Raw genomic sequence first — 25,145 nt, 5'->3', positions numbered from 1 at the left:
ACAGTGGTTCTTAATTTGTCAGTCCCCAGGTGTTTTGACCTACAACTCCCAGAAATCCCAGTCAGTTTACAAGCTGTTAGGATTTCTGGGAGTTGAAGGCCAAAACATCTGGGGACCCACAGGTTGAGAACTATTGTTCTAAGATCTCGGTCACATGGTCTGTAGTCCCTCCCACAACCTCTAACAACAGAGTTATGGGAAAATACACATCAACATATAAATACAATATAGTAAGCAATCTCAACTATATACATAACAAATAACTAGCATTGGAGGCTTGTAGAAGCTTGCTATTTCCAACATTCTCAAGTCCCTTCTACACTGCCATATAATTCAAATTATCAAATCAGATAATCCACATTATCTGCTTTGAACTAGATTATATGAGTCTGCACTGCCATATAATCCAGTTCAAAGCAGAAAATCTGGATTTTATATGCAATGTAGAAGAGGCCTCTGTGATGCTGCCGCCAAATTGTCACTTCTCAATTTCCACAGTAAAAAAGGGTGATTTCCATGCATGGTTCAAGTGAAGTTGCTCTTTGAGCCCTTCCAGACAGGTCCTATATCCCAAGATCTGATCCCAGGTTTTCTGCTTTAAAGTTGATTATATGAGTCCCCACTGCCTGATAATCTGGGATAACAGAAAACCTGGGATCAGATCCTGGGATATAGGGTCTGTCTGGAAGGGCCCCTGGTCTCTGCAGAGAGCAGGCTTCCATCTTTTCTTAAGACAATTCCATTTCGGAGGCCCCTTCCATACAGCTGAATAAAATCCCACATTATCTGCTTTGAACTGGAATATATGGCAGTGTGGACTCAGATAACCCAGTTCAAAGCAGATAACGTGGGATTTTCTGCCTTGCTATTCTGGGTTATATGGCTGTGTGGAAGGACCCAGAGATGGTGTAAAATTATATCGAAATCTTGTCACTTGTGTGCATGTAAATTATCTGCATGAGCTCCAAAATCTCTCTGAACGCGGCCTACGTAAGCCTTTGTTACGTCTTCCCTGCTTCAGGAGAAAGCGAAGAGGTCTGCCATCAATCGCTGAGGAAAAGGAAAACATCCGTCTCCCGTTACCTTGGTAACCTAGAAGCAGCCGCTCTCGAGTGAGCAAGTCGCCTAATGATGACGTCAAAATATTATTTTCCCTCAAACTATCCCTTTATTAGGGGTTTGGAAATCCCAACCTGAGGAGGCAGAGCTTTAAAATGTTTCCGAAGCACCTCTCAATTCGTGCTGCGTTCATTAGGCGAACTTGTACGGAGCAGGCACTGCGTTAGGCAGCCCGGACGTAGGGGGCTTACTCCTTTGGTCAGAGAGAAGGCGAAGGCTCGCTCAGAAAGCTGGGCGCGAGGGCAAACAGCTAAGCCCCGCCCCTTCCACCTGATTGGCTGCGTCGCTCTTTGGGGCTTGGAGAGGGGAAGGCCTTGCCCTTCGGATGTTTGGCCTCTATTCGGTGTGGGAGGCGGTCGAGGGCAAGCAGATGGCGGTTCCCTCAGTCCAGAGGAGCCGCCAAGTGAGTGGTCAAGCCACAGCGTTCTGGTTGTGGGCCTTGCAGGCCTTTCTGACTGAGAAAGACTCCACAATGTAGTTAAAATGCCAGGAAATGGGGCTATGAAACAACACAAGCAACAGTATATATAAGAATGGGCAAACTTAAACGGCTGAGGGGGAAAAGGAAGGGGCCGGGGCTGTTGGGAATGGTGGGAGTTGAAGTCCAGAACACCTCGAGGGCCCAAGTTTGCCCATGCCTGAACTGTAGGAATAACGTTCTGTTATTCTTATGAGGCCAGACTTGAAACCGTCTCTTAAGTTGGGTGGCTGTGAGCGTTCCGGGCTGTATGGCCATGTTCCAGCAGCATTCTCTTCTGAGGTTTCGCTCACATCTATAGCGGACATCCTCAGAGGTTGTGAGGTCTGTTGGAAAACTGAAAGTGGGGTTTATATATTTGAATTGCCCAGGGTAGGATTAAAAACGCTTGTCTGTTTGAGGCAGGTATTAATGTTGCAATTGCCCACCTTGATTAGCATTTAATGGCCTTGCAGATTCAACGCCTGGCTGTTTCTTTCCTGAGGGAATCCTTTGTGGCGAGTTGTTACTGGCCCTGATTGATTCTTGTCTGAATTCTAACAAAGGATACCCTCAGGCAAGAAGCTGCTAGGCTTTGAAGCTGCAAGGCCATTCAATGCTAATCAAGGCCGCCAATTGCAACATTCACACCTGACTCAGACAAAATTTCTTTCTCTCACCTGGACAATTTATTTATTACAACAATATTTATATCCCGCCCTTCTCACCCAACAGGGGACTCAGGGCGGCTTACAATAAAACGCATATATAAAAATTATACAGTGCAATATAATTCAGTTAAAAATTATTAACTTACATCAGTATTCAATCTACAGACATATACGTAAACCCCACATGTCTAGTTTCCAACAGACCTCACAATCTCTGAGGTTGCCAGCCATAGATGTGGGCGAAAAGTTTGGAGAGAATGCTTCTGGAACATGGCCATACAGCCAGAAAAACTCACAGCAACCCAGTGATTGCGGACATGAAAACCTTTAATAACACATATTCTTAAGTTATTTCAAGTTCTGCATGTATATTTGATTCCCCTTCTCTAACTAGCAAATACCTTGTGTTCCTTTAATGGCAGGATTTTGACAATTTAGTTATCTTCCATCAATGCTAATGCCAACTATCGTACAATTTGAAGAGAAAAAGTGGGAATATTAAGTTCAAGAAACATTAATTTAATTCAGGAGTGTGCAAAATTCTTGGAAATAATACAGGCAGTCCCCAAGTTGTAAATAAGATAGGTTTCTGTAACTTTGTTCTTAAATTGAATTTGTATGTCGAAGCTGGTACATTTTTTCAGTGAAACTCCAGCCAAATATTTAAGATATTTATACCCCATGTTTCTCTGCAAACGAACACAAGGCGGCTTTCAACATGTAAACGCACAATCCAAATGTTAACATATGGATACCAAGGTAAGAACAGAGAGAGAGAATGTGTTGTCAAAAGCTTTCATGGCCGGAATCACAGGGTTGCTGTGAGTTTTCCAGGCTGTATGGCCTTGAACATGGCCACACAGCTCAGAAAACTCAGCAACCCAATTATTGGATGATGAGATATTTGAAAGGGGAGATGTATGTGATCTGACTTTTAGAGTAGTAGAAATTACAAAGAGATTATGGAAAATGTACAAAGGTCGAGATAGATGAAGAATAAAAATAAAATGTGAAACGAAGCAGAGGACCCTTTTGAATAGATAACACATTTTATACATTATTACTTTTGTACAATGTGTCATAGGAAACACCATATAAATTTCCCACATTTAGAACAGTATGTGAATGCCATGTTTTGTGGAAATAATTAAACAAAGGATATCCTTAAAGTATTAAAATGACTTTGAAGCCTCAGAAGGTGGCATTTATTTGCTCTTTATGCAATCAGAACAGTTGGCCATAATGGGAACTCACTCACTTACTTACATTGCTGGACTAGATAGTGCTTTGGTCTGGTCTAACACAGCGATCGTCATTTTCTTGGGATTGGTAATCTCAATCTGTTGTGTGCTTAGAAAAATATCTTACTTTTCCAGCTCTATCAAGAAAATGAACTTCTGCTTAAAAAACTGCGCCACGCTCGCTTAAAGAACAAGCAACTGGAGGGTAACATGGTAAAGTTACAAGAAGAACTTTATGAGCAAAAAAGGTTACTGCCTGCCTGTGTTACACAGAGAAAGTAAGCAAAGCATGTTAAGTATTCTAAAGTCAGACTAGGAGGCTGCGTTATGTACAGAACTACAGTAAACTCCGTTAGCTACATTTGGTGGCAGTTAAATGTTTAACAAACTTGGCAATTTTTGATACTTTAAATAGTCCTGTGAACATTTAGCACTTACAGTTTTTTAATTAAAAAATATGTATACAGAACCAGAACGTACCATGAGTTGTATTCGGGACATACCAGTACTTATGCAGGAGAAGTTTATCATGTTGTAATCAGTTATGAGTTGATGCATTTCCTTGCCACTTTTCTGATTAACCTTTCAAAAGCATTTTTGTATGGATGGATTTATCTTTTTAAAAAAGAAAACCCTTAAGAATGATAGGTGAATCTATTGACATATAATGTGCCATTGTATTAGCAAAACATAGCTCACATGACAGATTTTAAAGTCATTGTTCTTATTTAATTTAGTGCATCAGTTCAAACAGATACCCACTTATACCCTAGAGGTGATGGGATTCACCACAAGGAACATGAACTAATAAAGGAAAATGCTAGGTAAGCTTTACCTTGAAGGTTGAAATGTATTTCTCATTAAATACCTGATCCTTTGGATGTTTCCTCAGAGAATCTAATTGCATTCCATGGGATGTATTCTCAACAAAGTGTGCATAGGACTACAGCCTAAAGCTATCAGAAGCATTGCTCTTTGATTTCTGAAATACAAATGTAGCTTTTACAACCTGTTTTAGGCAGTGGATTTGCCTTGTTTTTTGCTGTAAATTACAGCATTTTCTTTTAAAGGACCCTTACTAAATATTCTTGCTCTGGCATACTGGAAACAATTCTCAGGCTTGCTAATTCTTCTGTGTATCTTATTGAAAGCCCCTTTGAATATCTTTATAGTTTTATTAGATCCATCTTTTGCCATCCTCACTACCTCAATGTCCTAGGCGTCTCTATTTATGCCATATATGAATTCATACCCTAAAACAGAAACAAGAAAAACCTTTACATTGAGTAACTGCAATCAGCTGCTAGATGCCTTCCATTCACGAGTGTTAACAAACCTTTGCTTATCTGTATCTTGAATACAATTTATTCTTTCTCATGATTGCACATCTTTTTTTCCAGAGTAGTCCAGATGTATAATAATTTAAGAAAAAGGTTTAATAAGGAAATCAAAACAAACCAACGACAAAACGAAAACATTGCAACACTTTCTGTAAGTTATGATCATATAATGCTGCTTATATATGTATTTGTTTATCTGATGTCCTGCCTTTCTTCAATGAGAGATATAGGGCAACTCACTGTGTAGATTAAAGCAAAATGCAGCTAAAATCATTGCAATAATGTATTTAAAAGAAACAGTGTTAATTTAAAATAGTTTGAAACATTTCAAGCATCAAAATACAATGCCTCTGCCCACTAAAAAGTCCTTCTGCACCACCTGTCTTTCCCTACTGACAGAAAGACAGCAAAGAAAAGACCACCCTAAGTTCCTTAAGGAGGTGTTCCACAGCCTGGAAGCAGCCACTGAGATGGCCTTTCATGTTCTTACCAAATGTGACATATATTATATTTTATAACTCCAAAAGTTTAAATGTCTTATGATATTTTTGAATAGTACAGAATCGTCTGCCTGCTGCTTAGCCAAGTCTTGCTATAGCAATTGCTGTGTATTGCAAAGTAAGCTGATTAATCACTGCTTTTCTGTTTCAGTCATTGACTGTTCCATTGTAATAGGTTATTGTGTCATATTGTGATCCCTTCTTTGTATGATCACCACCATTCAAGTGAACACGGTGCCATTTGAACTGTAACATAATGCAGAATTTTAATTGTAATTCAGTTTTTTGTGGCTACCTATTGCACCATCTTGCCCTAGACCATTGTTTCTCAAATTCTGTTCCTCCAGATGTTTTGGACTTCAGCTCCCAGAAATCCCAGCCAGGTTACCAGCTGTTAGGAATTGTGGGAGCTGAAGTCCAAAACACCTGGAGGAGCACAGTTTTAAAAAACACTGCCCTAGACAATCGTAAGAGTCTGCAACTGTATACATTTTAGAAGAATACTAAAGTTTTTTTCACTCTTAATGATGAGGATTTAATACAACTAGTAATATAACCTCAATGCAACTGATCTTTTTTTTTAGTTTTTAGTATATGTGTCTTGTTGTATTTTTAACATTTACAGGAGCCTAAGTTGTTATTGATAGTAAGCACAGAATACTAATAAAATATCAGTAGCAAAGGCATCCAGGCTGTGGAACCAGTCTGAGGCCTGGATGATGATTACACAAACCACAGAGCACTGATGTGCCTTAAGGGCTTTCTCTTGCACACTTTTGTGGGATTTTGTTGTCCAGCTGCTACAATTTGAAGCTAGTTTCAGACTGCATTAATTGGTTAGTGTAAATGAAGCCTTGGTCAGAATAAATGCAGTTTAAGCCACCACTATTAAACCAAGTCTTGTGTTTTCAAGGTGTCTACTCTTAGATACATAAAAAATTATTAGAATGCCACTTCACGTTTCCATTTCACCTTTCATTTGGTTTTTTTTTCCTGTCACTTTTTTTTTCTAAATTCTGATGCAAGTAAACATTGGTACCTTTGAATCAGTGCAAAGTGTCTTTCCAAGAGTGCTTGGGGTCATATTAGTTTTATTTCTCATTGAAACTTGTATTATTGTATCACAGGTTAAAATTGATGATCTGGAACACCAACTTTGTTTAGCAAACCAAAAAGTAAAGGAGTTGGAAAATAAAAAGTTATCAAAGGAGAAAACTGTTCTGCTGAAGAAAATATCATCTCACAAATGCATGTGCAAAAGGAAGGGGACCTGTTCTTGCAAATATTTAGGTAATCCTGTGTTTGCACACACACTCTTCTTAATGCATTGGCCCTTGGCAATTCCCATCATTATGCCTCCAACGCTGCTCAAGGAGAAGAAACTGGAACCTTCTAGAATGTTTAGAATAGTTTTTAATCTACATTTGAGAAACTCTGACAATTGATGCTATTTAAATAGGATCGTATTACGGTTTGATCATTTCCTATCCTTCTGCCTTAATTGCAATGTTCATTGGGTGACTTTAGATCTGGTGCAGTACTTCACCCTAACCTCACTGGCAGGGTTGAAATGAGGATACAGTGGAGCTGAGAACAGTATTATTTTGTTGACAGATAGATCCGAATGGTCCAAAATGCGGTGGCCAGGCTGCTAGCGGGATCATCTATAAGATCCCATATTACACCGATTCTGAAACAACTGCATTGGCTACCAATAGAACATCGGATCTCTTACAAGATACTGATCCTGACATTTAGATCTCGAAATGGCCAAGGACCATTATATCTTAGGGACCGCCTCATTCCTTTTTTCCATCAGTGGTCACCTCGATCCTCCCAGGAAAATCTCCTATACGTACCGGGCCCTAGGGAGGTACACCTGGAAGCTACAAGGCATAGAGTCTTTTCGATCTGTGCTCCAATTCTGTGGAACTCATTGCCTCCATATGTTAGAGCAATGTCGGAGTTGCGACCTTTCGTAAAAGCGCTCAAGACTTGGCTGTTTGGTTGTGCATTTAGGTAAATCAGATCTAATTTGCCAAATAGTCATAGTTGAATGTTTTTAGGTTGAATGTTTTTATATTGTGGAATGATATTTTAAATTGTAAGTTGCTCGGAGCACTCTGGTGGAGAGCGACTAATTAAGAAATAAAGTGGAGTGGAGAATCACATTTTAAAAAGCATGACTATGTAAATTTTTGTTATTGATGTACATATTGAGTTCTTGACTTGAAAGAGAATTGTTTTCTTTATTAGATCAATTACTTTTTGAGATCCAGCATCTGAAGATGGAAAATGAAACAATATCTGAAGAAAGAAGAATGTTGAGAAATGAGCTTGCAGCTTTAGATAAGGTAACTTACAGCATTTGCATTGCCTTAAATAACACTATGTAACATGATTTTTGTTCCTGGGTTATAAATATAATTTCCTAACTGGTTCTATCATTAAAACATGAATACAGTTTATTAAATGGCAAAACAGTTGTCTTGCGGGACATCCTGCAGCACATTTTGCGATAGTTTTTCAGTGAATATCTCATTGAATCTCAACCAATTTAGTGTAGTTTGTGGCGGCCACAAATAGTTTCTGGAGTATAACAATTTCAGAAATAAAATAATAATAGTATGACTACTTTCAAAGTAAGTACAGTAGAGTCTCACTTATCCAACATAAACGGGCTGGCAGAACGTTGGATAAGCGAATATGTTGGATAATAAGGAGGGATTAAGGAAAAGCCTATTAAACATCAAATTAGGTTATGATTTTAAAAATTAATCACCAAAACATGTTATACAAGAAATTTGACAGAAAAAGTAGTTTAATATGCAGTAATGCTATGTAGTAATTACTTTATTTATAAAATTAGCACCAAAATATTATGATGTATTGAAAACATTGACTACAGAAATGCGTTGGATAATCCAGAGCGTTGGATAAGCGAGTGTTGGATAAGTGAGACTACTGTACTGCATAATTAAATAGGAATAACATTTTCAAACCAGGAACATATTTTTTTTCAAATTTTGTTACATAGTGTAATTAAATACAGGTAGAGGAGGGCTTCAGTTATACTCTCTCTTCCAAGCAGATTCCGAATGGGTACTGTTGGTTTGGCAGTTTGTATATTTAATAGTGGGCATGCAGCTTTCTATTGCATTCATTGTTTGAAATCAGCAGACCTGAATCTAGTTTGTAATAATTGGTTAAAGCTAGATTGCATTTCAGAAAGTGCCGTTTGTGGCTCATAAGAAGTTCAAAATATAACTTGGTACTTTTGGACCCTCCATACATACATCTTAAAATATTTTCTTAAACTGATTAGTCTGGGCAATTTGTTTTGGAAAATGGAAATATCCATAATCTTTTGGAGATTGTATGATCTTTAGGGAGGCTTGACCTTGTTAGTCACAACCTTTTGAAAAATGATACCATAACCTCTTGGTAAAAGTATGACCTGTTAACGTCACCTGATAACCTTTTATTGAAAATAGCATTCACAGAAGTGTTCTTTTCAGTTGCCCAAAAACAGCTACTCTCACTTAAAATCATGCTCTTAAGAGACAAAAATAAGCAGACTTCTTTAAAAGTAACATAGTTTACTCAAAAACTTCATGTATTCAGCATGCAGGTACTTTGCTTATCAGTCCAGTTACAGATAGAATTTGAAGTAGTTTCTGTGTGTAGGTAACACAGGGCATCATTTGTAGAATCAATAGTCCAAAGCATCTCTCTGTTCTGAGAGTACATTGAAGTCTGAGCCCTGAACAAACCCAGACCTGATCACATGGTCTGCAGCTCCTCCCACAACAAGAGTTAAGGTAACATTACGTACCAATACACACATATACAAAACAGTAAGCAATTTTATGCATAACGAATAACTAGTGGACGCTTGAGAAGGTTTCTATTCCAACAATTTGTGTTTTTTTTCTCTGTTCTAAATTTGTTTATCATATAGAAGGCTTTTTCCATAATTAAGATAAAATGCCACACTGTAAATTTGGCCAGAATGGAGTCTTTTCAATGAATTCAGCATAATGTTTACTGCTTCTTTCAAAATAAAAAGCAAAAATACAAAGCAACTATGCAATGGAGTCGATAAAAGCTTCCAGAGACCAAAATGTGAACATTCTTGATCTCTTAGTGGCTAAAGACAATGATATCTGACCTAAATTAAATTTCCTTTTTCCATTTGCAAAAATTTGTCGATAAGTGTAAATTCTTCAGTCATGAAATGCAAGACAGGACAAACTACAATGTCACATATAATTCAGAAATGCCGTTTCAATAAAACTGTGCAAAATTACTTTTCAGGATTTTTTTGACGAAATAGAGGACTTAAAATATGCTCTTCAAGAAGCCATAAAACTGAATACTCAGTATGAAAGATGTTTGAAACAAGTAAGTTCAGCCTATGGAATTCCTTTTACCACGGCTTTAGTAGCTGGAAATCATCGTATAGGTTTGTAAGAAATGAAGACTTCAACCAAAATTCTTAATAAACTGAGCGTATTCTGTAAAATTAACTAGTGTATATGAAGAAGCATTTTTCAATAAAATCATGACTTGGGGGTAATTTTTAGTCCTCGCATGATTTGTATAATTATTTTGATGTATACCTTTTAAAATTGTGTGCTGGATGAAATGTAATGTTGTGGTTTAACATGAAATGAGTAAGTGTGCTGATCCTCATTTGAATTTGGGGCCACACAGTTTCATGCAGAATTTAAAAGAACGGAGTTTGGCAGCATGCTGTATATCAGACATGGACAAACTTGGGCTCTCCAGGTGTTTTGGATATCAACTCCCACAATTCCTAGCAACTGGTAGGCTGCTAGGAATTGTGGGAGTTGAAGTCCAAAACACTTGGAGAACCCAAGTTTGCCCATGCCTTCTGTTTATGGGACATTATGTACAGTTTGACTGTTAAGCACATCTGATAGATGTTGTGAACTTCTACGGCAGGCAATAATTCCATGATGTTTGAAATATATTTGAACTTCATCCCCTGTATTGAAAAAATTGGAAACAGATTTAATGTTCATATGATTTTATGTATGTGACACCTTGGTTCCTGGCTTCAGGGCCGATATGGGATAGAGATTGCATTGATCACCTTGGTAGACGATCAGTACTAGGAAATGGATAGGGATGATGTTGTTTTGCTGGACCCCTCAATAGGTTTTGACCCAATTGACTCTTATACAGTTTGAGTATCTGAAAAATTACAAAAGAAATTCTGTGAGCAAAGGCACAATTAAGAAATGTTTTGTCAAGCCGATCCCTATCAAACTGGCATTTTGAGTATCATCTTTGCTGAGAAGCTTTTTAGAAGCCAGTTGACCAGAATCAAAGCTTTTATCTGCTACAAAAACCAGACACCAATTTATTATTTTTTTCTTTGAGCTTTATCTCCTGCTCAGAGATCAGCATAATTAAATTATTGTCCCTTCTAATATCAGGTTGGCAAACAAGATGGCCATTCAAGCAGCTAAGATGGTATGAGCAGAAGCCTCTATTAGAGAACATAACCTCCAAGAGAAGAGCCAAAAACACTTCAGAGCAGAATCTCCTCTTGCGGTATACAACCAAATATAGTTATGCTAGGCAATGGTTTCACTTGTTAGACTGAATAACCAACAATCTCAGATCTGTCAGGAAAACAGATTTTCCAGTGCATAAAAAAAGAACTTTAGAAATGTTTTTTTTTCTCAGTGCCCAAAAAAGTACTCTCCCATAAAACAACTTGTTTCATATCATGCACTCAAGAGACAAAATGAAGTAGACTTTGATGGAAATAACATATTTGGTTTACTCACAACTTTCATGTGTTCATCATACACAGGTACAAAAACTTATTAGTCCAGCTTCAAATATCTTTGAGGTGGTTCCCTGTGCCAGCCAGCCAGGGTGTTTCTCTTGTAACAAAACAGCTATCAACAGGTCACATAGTCAAAAGGAGAGAGCATGCGGTCTGCAGCCCCTTTTATAACTTCTCAGAAACCATAGAATAAATGAAGCTGCACACCAGAACGTACATACAGGAAACAGTAAGCCACAAGATCATAGACAAACAGATTGCTAGAGAAGGCTTGATGAAGGTTGTCATTTCCAACAGCCTCATTAGATCGATTGTAAAAATAATCAATTTTTTGGGTTGCTGTGAGTTTTCCAGGCTGCAAACCATGTTCCAGAAGCATTCTCTCCTGACATTTTGCCCACATCTATGGCAGGCATCCTCAGAGGTTGTGAGGTATTTTGGAAACTAGGCAAATTGGGTTTATATATCTGTGGAATGTCCAGGGTGAGAGAAAGAACTCTTATCTGTTTGAGGCCAGTGTGAATGTTGCAATTGGCCAGCTTAATTAGCATTAAATAATCTTGCAGCTTCAAAGCCTGGCTGCTTCCTGCTTGGGGGAATCCTTTGTTGGGAGGTGTTACCTGGCTCTGATTGGTTTTTGTCTGGCATTCCCATCTTCTGAGAGTTGTTCATTATTTACTGTCCTGATTTTAGAGTTTATTTTAATACTGGCAGCCAGAATTTGTCAATTTTCATGGTTTCCTCCTTTCTGTTGAAATTGTGTCCATTTCAGTGGCTTCTCTGTGTGATCGGACATGGTAGTGGTTAGAGTCATTTCTGTGTTCCCAAATAATACGTTGTGTCCAGGTTGGTTCATCAGGAAGCCTGTTAGAAAGGCTCCGGTAGGCTGTTAGGAATTGTGCAAGTTGAAGTCCAAAACACCTGGAGGGGCGAAGTTTGCACATGCCTGCCCTAACCCCAGCAAATGTGGAAGGCTGGCTGCAAACAGTTTAATTTTGTTTCTAGTACAGTAGAGTCTCACTTATCCAACATAAACGGGCCAGCAGAACGTTGGATAAGCGAATATGTTGGATAATAAGGACGGATTAAGGAAAAGCCTATTAAACATCAAATTAGGTTATGATTTTACAAAGTAAGCACCAAAAACATCATGTTTTAGAACAAATTTGACAGAAAAAGTAGTTCAATATGCAGTAATGTTACATAGTAATTACTGTATTTATGAATTTAGCACCAAAATATCACGATGTATTGAAAACATTGACTACAAAAATGCGTTGGATAATCCAGAGCGTTGGATAAGCGAGTGTTGGATAAGTGAGAGACTACTGTATTTATACTTGTTGCAATCTGTCTTGGGTTCCATTTCTGGGAAAATGGTGAGCTACAAACAGAATTAAACTTAACCAAATGACACACTGTATCTGCTGAAACTTCGACTAACTGCTGAAGATACACAAGCCCTGGGTACATGTATACTGCATCATTAATGAATGTTGACAAGACTTTAAATGCCATGGCTCAGTGCCAAGGAGTCCTGGCAGTAGTAGTTTTACAAAGCCCAAATGCTTATGGATATCAGTGGCTTCTCTGTGTAGCTTTGAAGCTGCAAGGCTATTCAATGCTAATCAAGGTGGTCAAGTGCGCCATTAACATTTTTATCAAACAGACAAAGAGTTCTTTCTCCCACCCTGGACATTTCACACAGGCCCTGTATCCCACCATCTGATCCCAGGTTTTCTGCTTTAAACTCGATTATATGAATCCCCACTGCCAGATAATTGGGATAAACAGAAAACCTGGGATATAGGGCTTATCTGGAGGGGCCCTAAGTCTTCTGAAAGAGCGCCAAACTACAACCCCAATATTCTATAGCATTTAAAGTGGTGTCAAACTGCATTAAGGCTGCAGTGTAGATACACCCCTTGTCTTTGTTCCTGGCGTCTGTCGCTACCTCCAACAAGACATCCTACCCCCCTTCTTTAATGATGACATTTGAAATCCGTTCCCACGCTATTGTTTGTTGTTGGAGCGAAATGATCCCGCTGCAGGTGCTGCTTTCCAGCGCCTTCCTCCCATCGAGATCCTTGCAAACAGCGCCCTCTGCCAGAAAAACACGGCACGGCAGCGAAGGGCCTCTCCGCGGCCAATCATTTTCCAGCCCTGTCTAGCTAGCCAATGGGAGACGCGGAGGGTTGCTAGAAGCGAGGCGATTGGCCCGCCGCGGATGCATTTCCTGGTCCTCTTGGGATGCTGTCTCCTGCTGGAAGAGTCTCCGCCGCGGGGGAAAAAGAGTGAACCGGGAAGCGTCGCCAAGGCGCAGGAGCGAGGCGTAGCACGTGCAATACAAACACAGGACTTTCTTCGTAGTCTGTTCCTTCCGGCGCTTAATTTTCGTGCCATATGGATCTGGGAGGCGCTTATGAGTTCTTCTGATTGGCCAGCTTCGCCAGCGATGGCTTTGTTTTGGCGGCAGTTGTCCTTCCGGCAAAGGTGAGTAAAGCCGTATTAGGAGTCTGAGGTAGACCTCACTTCGTCTTTCTGTCTTTCCTTTCCAAAATTTAAGAGGCAACCATGGTTTCCTTTTGTACTAACGAGCTGCCTTTCCAAGGGTGCATCTACACTGTAGAATTAACGCAGTTTGACACTACTTTAACTGCCGTGGAGCAATGCTATGGAATCCCGGGGATTAAAGAGATGTTAAACTGCATTGTGTTGTTTCATGGCCGGAATCACAGGGTTGCTGAGAGTTTTCCGGACTGTATGGCCATGTTCCAGAAGCATTCTCTCCTGACATTTCGCCCACGTCTATGGCAGGCATCCTCAGAGGTTGTGAGGTCTATTGGAAAACTAAGCAAGGGAGGTTTATATATCTGTGGAAAGTCCAGGGTGGGAGAAAGAACTCTTGTCTGCCTGAGGCAAGTGTGAATGTTGCAGTTGGCCGCCTTGATTAGCATTGAATGGCCTTGCAGCTTCAAGGTCTGGCTGCTTCCTGCCTGGAGGAATCCTTCGTTGGGTGGTGTTAACTGTCACTTGATTGTTTCTTGTCTGGAATTCCCCTGTCTTCTTTCTGAGTGTTGTTCTTTATTATCCTGATTTTAGATTTTTTTTAAAAAAAAATACTGGTAGCTAGATTTTGTTCATTTTCATGGTTTCCTCCTTTATGTTGGAATTGTCTACCTGCATTGTAGATGCACCCCTGGTCTGCAGGGAGAAATTATAGTGTCTCTGGTCGTTTTTAACAGCATGGGGTTGGGGGTGCAGCTACACTGTAGAATTTAATGCAATTTGATACATCTGTAACTGCCATGTACAGTATGTAGAATTGTAAGAATTGTAGTTTTACAAGGCCTTTAGCCTGCTTCCAAAGACTGCTAGTACCTCACCAAATTTCAGGTCCCAGAATGCCATAACATCCAGCCATACCAGTTTAAAGTTGTGTCGAATTGCAGGAATTCTCCAGTGTAGATGCACCCTTAGCTAATGTGTATTATTTTCTTCAAAATGTGGCAAATCAGGGTTGAATTCAATGCTAACCATTTTGACATTCCTTAAGCATTCTTATAGGGGCCAATGTGCATACTCACCTTTAAAATAATTGTGCTAATAAAGGAGAGACTGTGTTTCTGATATTCTTATATTAAATGTAGGTGTACATGTAGTTGAGTCGTATAGTAACTTAGGACCATAATAATAAAAAAATGTATTACCCGGTTTTCCCTGCAGCTCGAGGCAGGGTACAAAATCATTATGTGCTTCTTTATATTCCTATATTAAATGTAGGTGCACGTGTAGTTAAATCTTATAGTAACTTAGGCCCATAATAACAACAACAACAACAACAACAACAACAACAAAATGTATTACTTGCCTCTCCCTGCAGCTTGAGGTAGAGATAAAACACAAAACAGTGGGTTGCTGTGAGTTTTCTGGGCTTTTTGGGCATGTTCCAGAAGCATTTTTTTCTTACATTTCGCCTGCATCTATAGCAGGGATTCTCAGAGGTTGTGAGGTCTTTTGAAAACTAGGCAAGTGGGGTTACATATCCATGGAATGTTCAGGGTGGGAGAAAGAACTCTTGTCTGCTTGAGGCACGTATGAATGTTGCAATTGGCCACCTTGATTAGCATTGAAAGCCTTGCAGCTTCAAGGTCTGGCTGCTTACTGCCTGGGGGAATCCTTTGTTGGGAGGTGTTAGCCGGCCCTGATTGATTCATGTCTGGAATTCCTCTGTTTTCTGAGTGGTGTTCCAACAAAGGATTGCCCCAGGCAGTAAGCAGCCAGACCTTGAAGCTGAAAGGCTATTCAATGCTAATCAAGTTGGCCAGTTGCAACATTCACACATGCCTCAAGCAGACAAGAGTTCTTTCTTCCACCCTGGACATTCCACAGATATATAAACCCCACTTGCCTAGTTTCCAATAGACCTCACAACCTCTGAAGATGCCTGCCATGGAAGCAGGCAGAACGTCAGGAAAGGATGCTTCTGGAACATGGCCATACAGCCGGGAAAACTCACAGCAACCCAGTGATTCCAGCCATGAAAGCCTTCAGCAACACTATTAAAACTCATACAAAACAGTTACTGGTTACGGTTAAAGTAAACCTATTTAATCAATAGGAAATTGATAAATCAACACTCTTTTAAATTGCATTGCTTCAGTACATCTGACGGAGAGGATACTGACAATTGGATATAAGGTCTAGTGTTTCATGTTCAGTCACTTTTCTGTATTCTCAGTTGAATGCTGGAGTTATGGGTATGTATAAATGAGATGTGACTATACATTTAGGACCTGGGTACATAACTTGTAAAATACTGTTTTCTGTGCCTCTTGCAGGCTTCCTGATTGACGGGAAGAGCTCCTTGAATGGCTCATTTGACCTACCATCCCAAATTGGTGTCATCTCTGGGGAGAAAAAGACTGCCTATAGGCTGAGATGGCATTGAGGAGCTTGGGTGTTGTAAACAGGTTTTTTAGGAGAAAAGGGGGTGCTTTTACTTTGAAACTTTTGTGGTTTGCACTTTCCGTATTTGTCTTTTGTGAATTTTTAATTTATTACATAGTCATCATTCAATGTCACTGGCCACAACTGAAAGGTCAGTCTCCACGGGCTGCTGGCCAGAAGATGGATCTTGTCTTGAAAGCAATGTTTTTAGCAGATCCTCATCTGCTTGGTGAGATCAACGGACACTGGTTGGACAAGCTGAGGAGGTAAAGAACTTAATAATATTTCTATATTATTGATTGGTACTTACGCATAGTCTGTTGTGAGTTTAGAAACTATGGCTATGAGTCAATGAAAGGCCTGTAAATTGATTAAATATGGGCTTCTTGATTTGTTATTTTAAATTAACGGGGAATACTATTAAAACTTCAATATAGGTGCTGTCCTAAGAAGTGAAAGAAGTGACAACTTAATGAGTAAAAAGCTGCAACTCATTTAAAAAAAAGAATTTACCACTTTTATTATTTTCTTTTTTATGACATATTGGTAATGGAACCAAAATATGCCCCGAGGCACAAATGGTTTTACAGTTTAATACTGAAAATAATTACGTAGGTATTATAAATGTGTGAGTGTGTTACGATAGCATATTACTTTCATTTGGCAGTGTTTACTGACTTATATTGGTAGGAGCCGTGGTGGTGCAATAGGCTAAACCCTTGTGCCGGCTGAACTGCTGACTTGAAGATTTGAAGGTCGGCGGTTCGAATCGGTGAGACAAGACAGAGTGAGCTCCCATCTGTCAGCCCCAGCTTCCATGCAGGGACATGAGAGAAGCCTTCCTCAGGATGGTAACACATCCGGGCGCCCCCTGGGCATCATTTCTGTAGACGGCCGATGCTCTCACATCAGAAGCGACTTGCAGTATATTCCCAATTCGCTTCTGACATGATACCCCCCCCCCGACTTATATTTGTTTGCTGTGAAAGTTGAAACAATGGAAAAATTATATATTTAATAAAATATATCTCAGCATTTTTCCAACAACCTTAGGCTGGCATGCAATAAAATCAGTGCATCTTATTTTAAAACAGTGTAAAGGATAAAATTAGTATTAGAACCAAAAAGTACATTAAATGATTCGACAAGTTAAATTGAATCTCCTTATGGAGACAGAAGCTGGTATATAAATAAACATAATAATAATAATAATAAGAGCCTTCGGTGGCGCAGTGAGTTAAAGCGTTGAGCTGCTGAACTTGCAGACCGAAAGGTCCCAGGTTCAAATACCGGGAGCGGAGTGAGCGCCCGCTGTTAGCTCCAGCTTCTGCCACCTAGCAGTTTGAAAACATGCCAATGTGAGTAGATCAATAGGTACCGCTCCGGCGGGGAGGTAACGGCATTCCATGCAGTCATGCCGGCCACATGACCTTGGAGGTGTCTACGGACAATGCTGGCTCTTTGGCTTAGAAATGGAGGTGAGCACCAACCTCCAGTTGGACATGACTGGACTTAACATCAGGGGAAACCTTTACCTTTAATAATAATAATAATAATAGTAATAATAATAATCATAATCATCATCATCATCATCATCATCATATGTATCGGAATAGATTTTAAAAAATTAAACCATGTAATTGTGATGGTTAAACCAGTTAGGTTTCACATAAACCTTCATATCATCATCATCCTGCGAGTAGTAGTTTGGTGGGACACCAGCACTTTGGCCGAGAAGGGTAAAACTACAGCTGCCAGGATTTGATAGCATTGATAGTTAAAGTGCTGTCAAACTGTGTTAATTCTACAGAGTAGCTGCACCCATAATGAGGCATTTACTATCCTCAGGCCCACCCAAAAGATGTTACCAGCCAAGATTTAATCTCCTCTTGCTATATTTTACCTGCCAAGATAAGTAACTATTCTCCCTATTACAAAATGCCTGGACTTTATTTGTATATCTTCCAGATAAAAGTGCTGCCTTCTTAAATTGCAAATTATGTTAATCTGAGTGTTGCATTGTGTATATGGGAAACATCCACTGTGAGTTTGCACTTGCTCATCTGTGGAATTTGGGAGGAACAAGACAATGATCATAGATGTTAATTGTTATAAGTTTTGGTTTGATCAGAATGTCGCTGACTGGGCCATTCAGACAAGCAGAAAGGCAGCATTATTATTCTGCCTCTATTAGGCCTTCCTTTAGATTATGCAGAAATAGTTTCAATGTATGCAGTGAGTTAGAGGAAGGAAGGTGACACTTGACAGACTATCACGTGGATTATTGCTGAGTGCATTTCATTTGTTTGCAACCTGAGATCTGCCATTGTTCAGCATTTTGCTGCATTCATAATTGATTTGGCTATTGTTCAGCAACAAAAAATCTGTTTATAAACTGTATACATATATATGTGTGTGTGTGTGAGAGAGAGGAAGCCTTTTCAATATACAAACTAAACATGGAAAATTTCAGCCTACAGGATTAAAAATAAACTATGATCAAATAAAGGTACCAACTCATGGTTAGAGCACTCACTTTAAATACAGAAAACCTGCACTTTGATGATAATTGCATATCTGAGAGATGACCTTCAGAGATGATCCTTTTGTTTTTCATTTTAATGATATAGTATAAATGCGTACAAGTCAGTTCTTTTAATCATAACTGCATTTTCAACGAAGTAGACTAAATTGCTGCCAAAAGCTAGAGTGAAAGCTGATGGGTGGTTTGACAGGGGAACCAGGCAGTGCCTTAATGTCCATGGACTGCAGAGATTTGCTGCTTCCCTTCCAGTCCTTGAGTTGTCAGAGGTAGACAGGAAGTTGATGGCATTGTATTTGAGAGCTATTTGTCTTACACTGGCATCTGCTATGGGTGGAGGATTAGAGGTCAAGCTTTGAACCAATCTAGAATCATAGAAGCATCTAGGATCAATTTCATCTAGCTTTCTGACCTAAAGCCTTGATGAAAACACACTTATATGGGAAGGTTATAAATGGTCTAGGAACTTCTGCACAGCTTTTGTTGATAGGCTTGGTTCACCTGCTGGTACTCTCAAATGGCTTGTAGCCTTGGTTAGGGCTTCTTAAATTTCTTCCACTTGCAATCCCTTTCTGACTGAGACATTTTTATATAGGTATATATATATAGGTATATATAATAGGTAAAGACATCAAACATTTACTGGAAACAAATCAGCATTTGCAAGGCTTGTTAAATAGGCTTATTTTCCTTTTTATGAAGTACAGCTGAAGCATTTTCTGCAGAGCGCACTGTAAACATTGCATGTTGTTGCCAAGAGATTTGTGTAAATAGGTGGCATTCAGAAACCTTGTACTGTTTTCAAATTTTTGGCGATTCCAACATTGAGCTAAGAAGAGAACCCCATTTGGAGTTAGAATCTGCAGTTTAAGAAGCAGTGATCTAGAGCATCTACTCTGCATTTACTTACTTAGAAAAGCATCCTCCAACAGTGACAAAGAAAAAACATCCAGTTCTTTGCACTTCTGCCTCTCACTTCCTTTGGCTCCTGCCCCTTTCAGCAGGACTGTGAAGTCAGAATTTGAGTCTGGAATTGGAGTGAAGAACAATTTGGGGTTGAGTCAAGAGTTGGTAGAAATGTACCAATTACAGCTTCAATAATAGGATAACAATACTGTATATGTAAATATATAATTTTATACTTATGTTTTATCTCAATGCCTAGTCTGTTGCATATTTATTTTTGTAAGAATTTAAGAAAGTTTTCTTATTTAGAAATTGTCAAGGACAGAACGCCACAAGATCAAAGATAACAGAGTTTATTGGCTTTACAGAACTCAAAATGCCCGTAAAAGACAAGGGCAAGGCAACTTAGCCTTTAAAAACAAAAAGGGGCAAGAAAAAACGTTCAAAAGATAAACCGGATTAAACCGGAGTTTAATCCGGGTAAAATCAAAACAGCTTGCTTCAGCCTGGGGAAAAACAAACAGAAGCTGGGAAACAAGGAGTTCAAAAGAATGCAACTAATTGGCAGCAGATAAATCTCTGCTGCCAGCACTATGTTTTGAGTAACTAGGAGTCACTCCTTCACACAGCAAGGCAAATTTCCAATACAAACTCAGCAGCCAAGGATTGAAGCAGTAGCGTAGTCCCAATTCGTTCCGAAGGTCGAGAGGCAGAATCAGACGTTTGCAGTTTTCCAAATCCAATAGGAGAAAGCGAGCCCGTAGTCAGTTTTCAGTCCGTAAATCCAGAGTAGCAGATGGCGTCCGTCAAGAAGACGACGGAAGGTCAAAGGTATCAGCACACGAAAACACACCAGTCTTCAGGAAAGCGTCCCACACAGATCCCAAGCGTTCGTCCAATTTGCAATTGCTCCCAAGCCTCATTTTATGCCAGTTACAAATCCTCATCACTATCAGCTGCCCTCCTTAACCCGGGCGTTTCCTCAACACTTTCCTCATCAGAGCTGGAACACCTCTGACTACGCCCCACAGCATCCCCAGCTGTGGATCCCGTCCCATCCCTCCAGCTTGTCCATGGGTCTAATCCTGAAGGTCCCCATTCATCTTCCATCCCATTATTGCCAGTGGCACCCAACTCCTCCCTTACCCGAGTCCAATCCATCTCATCCTCTTCCGAGCTAACCAGCTCTTCCTCCATTCTCTCCGTGAACCCCTTAAAAGACTCTTCGTCAGACGGTTCTGCAAAGATATCTCGCAGCCTCTTTCTTTCTCGCTCCTCGAGAGTATCTGACTCTCGAGGAGTCTTGCGTCCACGTCTGCCAGAAGCAGAGCCATGAGGCTCAATCATAACAGAAATTTTGGTAGAATAAATATATTTGTGTTCGATCAGTCTTAAGTAGACTGATGAGTCACATGGGTGATGATTAAATGCATTCTACTAGTATTTTACTACAGTAATTTTTTTGTTACTAATTAATGCATGTTTGCCATTGATGAAGGAGTCGGAGTGAGGGAGTATTAAAATACAGGAGTTCAGAATGGAAGCTTTGGTCCTGTTTTGTAGTATTAACTTGGATATATGGGTCTTCCACATTTTTATCTTTCAGAGAATGGCAAATGGAGAGAGCTTTCCAAACCGCCCTCTGGTTTCTGCAGCCAGAAATAGTTTTTATTCTTGGAGATGTCTTTGATGAGGGAAAGTGGAGCTCTTTGCAGGTTAGTGTTCTTGAAACAGAACAACAGCTTTCTTGCAAAAGAACAAAGCTGGAGATCAAATGCAGTTCTAATTAGCAAAAGCAGAGGTGCAGTCTCTTTTGTTTTGTACTAGAACGGGGGTCCCTAAAAGAAGGCCCAGATGCGGCCCTCCAATTTTTATTTATTTACAGTATTTATATTCCGCCCTTCTCACCCTGAAGGGGACTCAGGGTGGATCATAATGCACATATAATGGCAAACATTCATTGCCATTGGACAAACGACATATATAGACAACCACATATAGACAGATACACAGAGGCAATTTAACACTCCAGCTTTTTGGCTTTGGGAGGATATGCTCGATTCCGGCCACAGGGGAAGCTGCTGTTTCATCATCCACTGTGACACTGAGTCCTTGATGGAACTTCCTCATCTTCTGCATACTGCTGGAGATTTTATAGCATCATAAATTAGTTAAATTAGCCTCCCTGCATAAGTGGTACCTAAATTCCTACTTGACAGATATAACTGTCTTTTGGCTGCATAGGTCAACAGCAAGCTGGACTATTTATGGTCAGGAGATTACCCTGACTCAGGCTGGCTTCAAACCCGGTCAGTAGTGATTTATTGCAGCTGGTTACTAACCAGCTGCACCACAGCCCGGTTCTCCAAGGCTATTTACCCACCACCCACCCTAAACTTTAGACTTAGGGTTGCCCTGAGTCTGAAATGATTTGAAGGCAAACAACAACAACCTTAATTAACTTGACAATCTCCTCAGCCAAAAGAAGGCTCACAATTCCCATTGAAATACTGGTAAGTTTGTGTTGGTTAAAATTGCTCTTCATTTTAAATATTGTATTGTTCTTTCATGTTTTTTTCCACATAAGATATGTGCAGCATGCATAGGAATTTGTTTAATTTTTTTCTAAACTATATTCTGGTCCCCCAACAGTCTGAGGGACCATGAACTGGCCCTCTGTGTAAAAGGTTTGAGGACCCGTGGACTAGAAGGTCATGCTCCATTAGCTAGAGACAGGAGTAAGTACATACATGTAAAGTTAAAGAATTCTGAGCCCAGGGATTTATTTTAAATGCAAAAATTGAACATACGTTGAGGGCAGCTTTGGAGAGCAAAATTATAGGTATTTCAAAAGATAGAAAAATTAATTAGGAATGAGTATTTGTGCAAAACGACTAATTTTTCCATCTTTCAAAACATCCATTATTTTGCTCACCAAAGCTGCTCCCAATGTATACATGACATTGGCTTATACATGTATTTATATGGTAACCAGTTGTTATTCTAATTATAATAAACCTAATGCCACATTTTATAAGGACTACTGAGACACCAGGTTTTGCATAAAAATATGGAAACGGACTGTTTTTGCATTATTTTACAAGTGCTAAAATGTTTTGTGGTTGGTTGGTTTCTCTAAAGCAGTGCTACCCAAAGCTAATACCTGGTGAGTGTTGGGAAGAGAAATAAACAGTTATGGCCAGTGGGCACAAATAAGATCTTGGCCCAAGGCACTCTGAAAAAAAAAAAGGCATTCCCACTATATTAGATAGCCTAAGATGCAGTGCTCTGAAGCAGGGTTTCTTAAAACTTTTCAATTTCAACCCAAGAAGTCAGTGGTTCTCAACCTGTGGGTCCCCAGATGTTTTGGCCTTCAACTCCCAGAAATCCTAACAGCTGGTAAACTGGGTTTTTGGGAGTTGTAGGCCAAAACATGTGGGGACTCACAGGTTGAGAACCACTGCAATAGGTAGTAATTCAAATATTTATTGATAATAAATCAGCATATGCAAGGCTTGCTTTTTGTGGAGTTCAGTCAAAGCATTTTATGCAGTCTACTATAAGCACTGCATGTTGTTGCTAACATTTGTATAAATTGATAGTGTTCAGAAATCTTTTATTGTTGCCATATTTTTATGACCCCAATATTGAGCTAAAGGTCCAGGACTCACAGTTTAGGAAGCAGTGCTCTAAAGAGCCTGTGGCCATCCAAATCCCATTAGACTCATATGTTTCTGTCCCGGACATTGTGGTAGTATACATTCTTAACCAGATCAACTATCTAGTGTTAGTTGCTAGAGACATGGAACAAGCAGTGAGTGATAAAATGTAATATCAGTTTAAATTGGGTTATACAATCTCAGAATTGTTGCACATTTCTCTGCAGGCCTGGTCAGATGATGTAAGGCGCTTTCAGAAAATGTTTAGGCATCCAGCCCAAACCGAACTAATTGTGATCGTTGGCAATCATGACATTGGCTTTCATTATGAGTAAGTATTTTTTTAAGTTGGTAGGATTCAGTGCAAAGCTGGGAATGATCAGAATGAGAGTAGATTTGATTCCGCAGCAAAACTGCATTTATTTATTTAATTTATATACTGCTCTTCTCCCCCAGGGAGACTGCTTCTCCTTCCAAGGTGGTGGGAAGGGAAAGCTGCTGCTTTGACTAATGTAGAACCATCCTAACAGTTTCTATACGGGGCAAAGAGAAACAAAGTAGAAATGAAGTTTGGATTGTGTAATGGAAGGTAATGTAAGATAGGCCGATCTCGATTTTTTGTTTCCTTTACAACCTTCATTTCAGAAGGCGTTTCAAGGTGGCATCCATGGTCTTTTATCCTCAAGAATAGGCTTGTGAAGTATGTTGGGCTGAGTGATGGCAATGAGCACCTCAGTGACATTTTGATGAAATGGTGATTTGAATCTGGGGCCCTGTCTCCACTACCATTTTAATGCAGATTGAACTGCATTACATGGTCAATATAGATTCGCATGATGCCATTTAACTGGATTATATGACTAGTGTAGACTAATATAATTTCAATCTGCGTTATAATGGCACTGTAGATGGGGCCTTAGTCACCATACAAAACCCATTAACCATACTTCACTTTCTTTGACAGCGGTGGTTCTCAACCTGTGGGTCCCCAGATGTTTTGGCTTTCAACTCCAGAAATCCTAACAGCTAGTAAACTGGCTGGGATTTCTGGGAGTTGCAGGTCAAAACATCTGGGGACCCACAGGTTGAGAACCACTGTTTTTACAGGATATTTGCAAGGCAGTTTTAGTCTTTGCGTTGTGTTTCAGAGAAGCGGTGATTCCATTGCTAGAGCACCCAAGGGTTTGCTGGTCCTTCAGTCACAAGCAAGAGATGCAAGTACATTATTCTTTATTAATAGAATATCCTTTCTGTTATTAATGCTCTCTTTATCATTCTACACAGAATGACTGCATTCAAACTGGAACGCTTTTCTAAAGTTTTCAACTCTTCTGAAAGGTTGATAACTCGAAAAGGGATAAAGTAAGTAAACGTTCTGCTTCTCATCACATTGCGATTTTTATGATCACTTTGATATAATTTACAGAAAGATACCAGTTTCATGGGCCTTGGTGGCGCAGTGGGTTAAACCACTGAGCTGTTGAACTTGCTGACCTAAAGGTTGGTGGTTCTAATTCAGGGAGCGGGATGAGTTCCCATTGTTAGCCCAAGCTTCTGCCAACCTAGCTGTTCAAAAATATGCAAATGTGAGTAGATCAATAAGTACTGCTCCAGTGGGAAGGTAACAGCGCTCCATGCAGTCATGCTGGCCATATGACCTTGGAGGTGTCTATGGACAATGCTGGCTCTTCGGCTTAGAAATGGAGATAACCACCAACCCCCAGAGACTTAGTGTCAGGTAAAAACCTTTACCCTTTACTACCAGTTTCATAATGGTTTTACCCTAGTTTGCTCTAATTGAAATAATTGTGAATAGATTTATCTTAGGATCATTTTCTACCTTTCAGGGGAAGATTGTAATGCCAGAGCAGGAACTTTGCTTTGGCAATTGGGTCATAAGCAAACCTCTAGCTGCAATGGACAAAAACTGCATTTT

General features: G+C 39.7%; 2 protein-coding genes across 5 annotated transcripts in view; both read left to right on the top strand.

Annotated features, from left to right (window-relative positions):
* Nucleotides 1–1,323: 1,323 nt before the first annotated feature.
* On the top strand, nt 1,324–9,907 carry LOC134298920 (centrosomal protein of 290 kDa-like). Its single transcript, XM_062980538.1, has 7 exons — nt 1,324–1,522; nt 3,624–3,766; nt 4,226–4,312; nt 4,889–4,979; nt 6,456–6,618; nt 7,585–7,682; nt 9,646–9,907. The coding sequence occupies exons 1-7, from the start codon at nt 1,445–1,447 to the stop codon at nt 9,799–9,801; spliced, it is 816 nt and encodes a 271-aa protein (XP_062836608.1). The 5' UTR covers nt 1,324–1,444; the 3' UTR covers nt 9,802–9,907.
* A 3,468-nt stretch (nt 9,908–13,375) lies between these two features.
* mppe1 (metallophosphoesterase 1) overlaps nt 13,376–25,145 on the top strand; it is a 53,101-nt gene continuing 41,331 nt past the window's right edge. For 2 of the 4 annotated variants that reach the window (XM_062980534.1, XM_062980537.1), the window contains exons 1-5: nt 13,376–13,645; nt 15,994–16,368; nt 21,157–21,265; nt 23,437–23,540; nt 24,494–24,571. In XM_062980534.1, the coding sequence (XP_062836604.1) occupies nt 16,094–16,368; nt 21,157–21,265; nt 23,437–23,540; nt 24,494–24,571 (566 nt within the window). In that variant the 5' untranslated portion in view covers nt 13,376–13,645; nt 15,994–16,093. The remainder of the gene's footprint in view (nt 13,646–15,993; nt 16,369–21,156; nt 21,266–23,436; nt 23,541–24,493; nt 24,572–25,145) is intronic. The other 2 variants (XM_062980536.1, XM_062980535.1) reach the window with 2 other exon arrangements.

This window comes from Anolis carolinensis, chromosome 4 (genome assembly GCF_035594765.1).
Source record: "Anolis carolinensis isolate JA03-04 chromosome 4, rAnoCar3.1.pri, whole genome shotgun sequence".
Classification (NCBI taxonomy): Eukaryota; Metazoa; Chordata; class Lepidosauria; order Squamata; family Dactyloidae; genus Anolis; species Anolis carolinensis.
This window is presented reverse-complemented; position numbering and strand designations above follow the sequence as displayed.